We start from the raw sequence: 7,437 nt of genomic DNA on the forward strand, positions 1-7,437 counted from the left end.
TGATGATGGTGCACCAGCTTGCAGTGCTCCCTGTAGTGGTACACCTCCACGCTACTCCAGGCTGCCGCTCGCCGCTCCTTTTATGGCCCGACCTGCCGCTGCGTGGAGGTCCCGACCTGCGAGAGATCATCAGCGACAGGTCGGGGCCATAAAAGGATTAGTGGATTAAAACAACTAGATCAGGTTTAATTCTCCATTTGTGTCGAATTAGCTAATCGAGGTAAAACCGATGTCTTTGGAATTGGCCTCGACACGCACAATCTGGGAGAAGAGTGTGAAAACCAGGGTTTGAGCTCCTGATCACTGTCCAATGACCACTGCTGGAAATTGCATGGCACACTGATGCATTGATGGGCACGCACATACTCTTTCAGGTGGCAGGTGAGCGAGAGGCGACATGAAGGCTTCGGGCACCCTCAAGGAATACAAGATGATTGGGCAGCACCTGCCCTCAACTAAAGAGCCCGGCCCTGCTCTGTATCGGATGCGCTTCTTTGCTCCAAATCATACTCTTGCCAAGTCTCGATTCTGGAATTTCATTTCTTTGAGGAAGAAACTGAAAATGTCTGCTGGTGAAATTGTCTATTGTGGACAGGCTTTTGAGAAGTCACCAGAAGAAGTGAAGAACTTTGGTATTTGGCTGTGCTACGACGCTCGTAGTGGAACTCATAATATGTACAGGGAGTACAGGGACCTGACCACTGCTGGTGCTGTCACCCAGTGCTACCATGACATGGGGGCTCACCATCGTACTCGTGCTCACTCCATTCAGATCATGAAAGTAGAAGAGATTCCATCAAGCAAGTGTCGCTGGCCTACTATGATTTTAGATTTTAGATGCAGAGTAAAACTCCCTCTACACTGTTCCATCAAAGGCTCCCAGGGCAGGTACAGCACGGGTTACATACAGAGTAAGGCTCCCTTTAAATTGGGCACCACTGGTCAAAGGCCAGTATCGAGCCCACTCCGCTATGAGCGCCGAAACAACCTCGATCGTTACCTCTCTCCCCTTCATGTTGGCAATGGTCTCGTCCTTGGTCTTCTCCATCCCGAGGGGCGGCAGTCCCAACACGCTGTCGAGGCAGGTTTTGATCAGATTGAACATGTCCGCCTCATTCAGAAGAGTAACCAGCTTCCTGCAACCCAGGTGAAGGAGGAGGAGCCCCTCCCATTCCCTGACCCGGGGGGGAGCCTCCCATTCCCTGACCCGGGGGGAAGCCTCCCATTCCCTGACCCGGAGGGGAGCCCCTCCCATTCCCTGACCCGGAGGGGGAGCCCCCGATTAACTGACCCGAAGGGGGAGCCTCCCATTCCCTGACTTGGAGGGGAACCCCCCCCCCCCATTCCCTGACCCGGAGGGGGAGCCTCCCATTCCCTGACTTGGAGGGAAACCCCCGCCCCCCCATTCCCTGACCCGGAGGGGGAGTCCCCGATTATCGGACCCGGAGGGGGAGCCTCCCATTCCCTGACCCGGAGGGGGAGCCTCCCATTCCCTGACCCGGAGGGGGAGGCCCCCCATTCCCTGACCCGGAGGGGGAGCCTCTCATTCCCTGACCCGAAGGGGGAGGCCCCCCATTCCCTGACCCGGAGGGGGAGGCCCCCTATTCCCTGACCCGGAGGAGGAGCCTCCCATTCCCTGACCCGGAGGGGAGCCCCCCCCATTCCCTGTTCCATGATTCCAAGATCAAGTTCCCTTTGCCACACAGAATCCTGTGTTGCCAGCACAAGCTGCACTTCAGCACCAAGAGGCCAAACACTTTCTTCTAAACTGTATTGATATACTGTTGGATCACCTAATCAGGCTCGGCTGCAATACACCCATAGAGCCAAGAGCTGGAAAGTGGGATTAGGCTGGATAGTTCTTGGTCGGCCGGTGCGGACATGATGGGCCGAGATAGCCTCCTTCCGTGCTGTAAATTTGATTCTATGATTCATAGCCAAATAGTCCAAAATTCGCTAGGCTCAAAGGGATCGATAGCCACTTGGGTGAGGTGCTGGAGGGCTGCTGTGGATCAGAGCTCCAAGGAAAAGCAGTACTTCCAGAAAAGAAAATAGGCTGCCACCCCTTTTCAACCTCACTATCAGGTGATATAACAGTCTGGGAAGATAACCCCAACTTCCCAATAACTTTTGCTTTTAAATCCAACCAGAGATTTTTGAATTAGACCGACGAGGAGCATCCTCAACATTTGTTCCATCAACATCATGAGTTGGACTTCAATCAAGATTCTGGGCCAACTTCAGTTACTGGAGCAGTTTGCATGGAGAGGAAGCAACATTTGCAAAGGCTGATACAAACATTTTGAACTTGGGACGTATTACAGCTCGTTAGTCTTTAGAAAGAAAATCTGCATTTATTATCACAGTTATTGTACAATAAAGTAATTTCTGGAGTACTTACAACCAGGCCTGGGCTGATCTAATTAAAGCCAGTCGCTGCAATCACTGTGAGTGGGATGGGAAGAGGGAGAGGAGTGGTTCATTTTATTGCTTGAACTTTTTTTTAAACAGAGGAATGCAGGTTGGCGAGGAATGATGCCTCACTACTGAACTCACGCCATGTCTCGCTAACTGCCGTTAATTCAGAGACACACTGAACTCAGGGTCTTTGCTGAGCGATGCTGCCTGGTGTATTTCTGGGTCCACAGAAACAGACGCTCTCAATCAAAACATTATTTAAAAAATAAACTCAATTTGATTACAGATGTTTCGTGTCTGTTTGACTGGAGTAACTGACCAGTACCTGTGTAACATGCTGAAGGGCTGATTTTGTGGGTGGCAGGAAAGGAATTTTGTAACAAATGTAACACCACCCAGGAAAAAGCCATTTGAGTCAGCCCACTGAGCTAGTCATTGCTGAACATGAATTATTTGCTGTAAATTTTCTCCCTTCCCCCTCCTAACCCTAACTCTAACCCTAACCCTTTACTGATGCTGGCTGTAGCAGGGGTGGGGGGTGGTCGGAGGGGGGAGGGATTGTGTCCATGCACTGGGGCCTCATTCAAGTAACCATTCTTCACATGGCTTGACACTGTGGTCATGGGGCTATTCAACTGTAGCAGGCATCAGAACTGTAATGTATGCACCTGTGAGGATGCTCACAGGTTTGTAGAGCTGTTGCCTGCTCCTCAAATTCTGGTTGCACTTCAGTTCCACACTTCTGATCTTTGGGCACCCTGTGCGGAGGGGAGTAGGCAGGTCGGTAGGCCTCCTCGTAGGACTGCTCCTGGGCACGGCCAAGAGCGCCATCAACCGGTCCAGGCAGCGGGTGGTCGAGGGGGTCGTTCAGCCTGACTGCCTGCCTCTCTTCCGCACCTACATCCAGGCCAGGGTGTCCTTGGAGATGGAGCACGGGGTGTCCACCGGGAGGCTCGCGGCCTTCCGCGAGAGGTGGGCACCGGAGGGACTGGAGTGCATTGTCACCCCCGGCAACCAAATTTTAATTTGATTTTATATGTTTTAAAGTTTAATTTGTTTTAATTGCCGGGTTTTAGTGTCCCCCTCCCCTTTTATAGGGGGCACTTGTAAAATTTATGATTTTAAAGCCCAAGAAACCACAAAAAAAAAAGGAAAAAAGGGCCTTGAAAAATGTTTGGAGTGTCCCCCAGATTGGAGGACACTTGACTTAACTGTTTCATTGGTATCCAACCAAAAGAGTTGTAGAGCTGTTGCCTGCTCCTCAAATTTTGGTTCAGTTCCACACTTCTGATCTTTGGGCACCCTGTGCGGAGGGGAGAAGGCAGGTCGGAAGGCCACCTCGTAGGACTGCTCCTGGGCACGGCCAAGAGCGCCATCAGCCGGTCCAAGCAGCGGGCGGTCGAGGGGGTCGTTCAGCCCGACTGCCTGCCTCTCTTCCGCGGTTACATCCGAGCCAGGGTGTCCTTGGAGATGGAACACGCGGTGTCCACCGGGAGGCTCGCGGCCTTCCGCGAGAGGTGGGCACCGGAGTGCATCATCACCTCCGGCAACCAAATTTTAATTTCGTTTTAAATGTCTAAAGTTTAATTTGTTTATTGTGCCCCCCCCCCTTTTAGCCAGGGGGCACTTGTATAATTTGTGTTTTTAGTGCCCTAAAAAAAAACAAAGGGGCACTTGTTTGAAAGTCTTTGGTGTCCCCCCCCCCCCTCCCTTTAATCATTGGCATTTAATATAATTGTTTTCTACAAAAATAGTTGTAGAGTTGTTGCCTGCTCCTCAAATTCTGGTTGCATTTCAGTCCCACACTCTTGATCTTTGGGCATCCTGTGCGGAGGGGAACGGGCAGGTCGGAAGGCCTCCTCGTAGGCCTGCTCCTGGGCATGGCCAAGGTGGCCATCAACCAGTCCAGACAGCGGGCGGTCGAGGGGGTCGTTCAGCCTGACTGCCTGCCTTTCTTCCACGGTTACATCTGAGCCAGGGTATCCCTGGAGATGGAGCACGCAGTATGCTCGCAGCCTTCCGCGAGAGGTGGGCGCCGGAGGGACTGGAGTGTGTCGTCACCCCGGCAACCAAATTTTAATTTGATTTAAGTTACTGACAAAAATTAAATTTGATTAATGTGTCGGTTTTAGTGTTCCCCCCCCACCCCCCCCCTTTATTCAGGGGCACTTGTATTAAAGTTTGCAACAAAATAGTTGTAGAGCTGTTGCATTGTGAGTGGCTTAGACAGTTACTTGATGTTCCTCATCATTGGCGGTCCCTCGAACAAGGATGACTTGCTTCCACATGAGTTCACAGATGTTTCAATGAAGGACCCGATGTTCCAGTCCTGAACTCCAATTGAGGGGGTGGAAGATGCCTGTGCGTGGATTTTTAACATGTGGTGACTGTTCCACACCAGCCACCACACGGGCTTGACAGAGCAAGGCCTTTATCCAGTGCCAAGGGTTAACCAGGATGACTGGAGACCTGTCCTGCTGCACAGACCTAGTGCGCACACATATCGCAGTGTGGGCTGGGCCAGTGCTGCCCCTGGGCCCTCGGCTCTTCTGGGCCCCGTACCCTCATTCGCCGCACCTTCGCCCACGATGTTCCAGAGCCCGGCGCTCCAGCTCACAAGACTGAAGAAAACCCCGGTCGGTTGGGTCTAGGTCATCCAAGATGAGTTTATAAGAGACATCAGCAATCACACATTTAAAGTTGTGGTTCCTAAAAGTTGTCATATGTGACATATTTTCCCCTTCCCAGAGGTGAGTGAGACACAATACAAGAATGTTTTGTTGAATAAAATTTTATATAAAACTTGTAATTTGTATTAAACTTTTAACAATGTAATAAAATAACATATTTTGGTCTGAATGAAAATTTAGCAAAAAAAAACATTATGAACAACAAACAGCAACAACAATATCAACAACAGTATAAACAACACTCAAAACACCCCTGCACCCTCCCACAATTCAACCTGTGACTTTCTTTCCCAATGCCTTTCCTCCCCAATCCCCCCCTGACCCTTGGCCCTGACCCCCTCCTTCTCCTCCCGCTATCAATACCCCCAACCTTGCCCACTTCGGGACCAGTACACCGTGCACCAGCACAGCACCTCAAGCGTGTCTGCTGAGGGGGAGGGCGACAATGTTTAGGGGTTCTGGAGAAGATGGAGGTGCTGAGGACCCATCTTCAAAGTTGGAAGAAACTAGTTCTTCCCGACGATCAGGTGCTGTCACCATTGCTGGTGTCATGTATGTAGACCATGTATACTAACTGTATGGTCACAAATGATGTGCCACCGGAGGACACTGTGGTGGGAGATCTGAGGGTCACCTGCATAGGTGTGCAGGGCCCAGTATAAAAGGCAGCCCACCATGTTTGTGCCTCACTCTGGAGTTACAATAAATGGGACTAAGGTCACAACAGCTCAAGTACAATACTAGACCTCGTGGTGTCATTCATAAGAGTATTAAAGACATAACAACTGGTATGGCACCTTGGGGTGCAGTGCCATATCCCATGACTGTCAATTGCCGCACAGCATTGGCATTGATAGTCTGGGTGTTCTCTCTCACTGCGGCAATCAGCTCCGCTATGTTCCCCCGATTGACGGGCTGCTAAAGCCGCAATGTTTTCAGACAACCCAACAATGGCCTGGAGGAGCTCTTGAATCAAGTTGATGCTCATCCTGGACAGTCCCACCATGTCCAAGCTCGCATCTGCCTGTCACGCAGCGTTCCCACTTTGGCGGATCAGCTGCCGTGGATTCACCATGGGGGTCGGTGTGCGTCATTGCATTCCGCTTCCTCGGGCCGGAATCGTTGGATTCCGACGAGGAACCGGTAGCTGCCGGTGGAAAGGATCCTTCAAGTCCTGCCACCCCTCCCTCCTCCTGCACCACCACCATTACAACGCTCTGAGGAGTGGTCTCCTTCAGCTCCTGCAGCACCATCTCTTCTGTCTCTTCCACCATCTCTTCATTTGTTCTTCCCTACAATGACTCCTCTCTGGGAGGGGCAGGCAGCACCACCTGTGCAACTGTAAAAACATAACATTAATGGTTGGCAACAGGGGAGGGGAGGGGTCAGAGGTAACATCAGAGCAATTCACTTCGTGCAGACTTATGTGGAGAACAATCATTTTTTACCTGGTATTAGATGCTTAGGAATGTTAATGTTTTGGTACCCTGCTGAGATGTTATAGCATTCTGCACTATGACAACCATTATCTGTTATTTTCAAGTTAAGACATCAACTTTGTTTATGTATCTTTAAGACAATATGTTAAACATTTGCTACGTCATAAAGGAGGTTACACTCTGAAGCGAGCAGTTTTCTGGTCTGGCCTCATGGGATCAAAGGCAAGATAGTGATGAAAGAGATAGGACACGAATTTCAAAGGAAGAAGTCTTCGGGAAAGTATAAACGAAGAAAGACATGTGGCCAAGAACAGGAGACATCTTTAAGGCAGGCTTTGACACAAGAATCAAGACAAAGAGCTTGACACGGTATTGGATAGGGGTTTTTTAGGGAAACCTCTATGGGTCAAAAGGTCTTGTTAATATCCCATTTCAGGGCAACCCCTAAAAAGAGAATAAAAGTAAGCCTCCTCAAGGCTGTCCTCACAAACGGTGTGACAGAAGAGTGAAACAGAAGTTGGACTGGCTGAATGTTTTTGAGCAATCCCATGCTTTTTCGAAGGAAGCTCTAGATGAAGAGAAAGAGGCTGCAAGCCAGAGAACTGATCACATGTTCCAGCCGTTTGTCTGATTGGGATCGGTATCAATAACTTGACATGGTCATAGGTTTTTGCTGTATAACTAATGTGTTATATTCCGTCTTAAACTCTGATTAAACACAATATAGCCACCAGTTTACAGTCGATCCTGATTATTAAAGTGACCAGAGATAGCCTTAACATGGCTATTTCTAACAAATTGGCTTCCGCGACAGGAGAGTTGGAGATGGACTTGGTCTATAACGTCATCACAAGGCACCAGGTGGGAGGACTGGGTAGGAAACCTCGTAA

General features: G+C 50.0%; 1 protein-coding gene across 1 annotated transcript; it reads left to right on the forward strand.

Annotated features, from left to right (window-relative positions):
- The first annotated feature begins 397 nt into the window (after positions 1 to 397).
- Positions 398 to 1,767, forward strand: LOC139230806 (large ribosomal subunit protein eL20-like). Its single transcript, XM_070862472.1, has 2 exons — positions 398 to 813; positions 1,653 to 1,767. The coding sequence occupies exons 1-2, from the start codon at positions 398 to 400 to the stop codon at positions 1,765 to 1,767; spliced, it is 531 nt and encodes a 176-aa protein (XP_070718573.1).
- Positions 1,768 to 7,437: the final 5,670 nt, after the last annotated feature.

This window comes from Pristiophorus japonicus, chromosome 2, assembly GCF_044704955.1.
Source record: "Pristiophorus japonicus isolate sPriJap1 chromosome 2, sPriJap1.hap1, whole genome shotgun sequence".
Lineage (NCBI taxonomy): Eukaryota > Metazoa > Chordata > Chondrichthyes > Pristiophoridae > Pristiophorus > Pristiophorus japonicus.

Coding starts and splice junctions, on each gene's coding strand:
- LOC139230806 (XM_070862472.1), top strand. CDS start 398: ATGAAGGCTTCGGGCACCCTCAAGGAATACAAGATGATTGGGCAGCAC. Junction 814..1,652: donor CCATCAAGCAAGTGTCGCTG/GCCTACTATGAT, acceptor CCCGGAGGGGAG/CCCCCCCCATTCCCTGTTCC.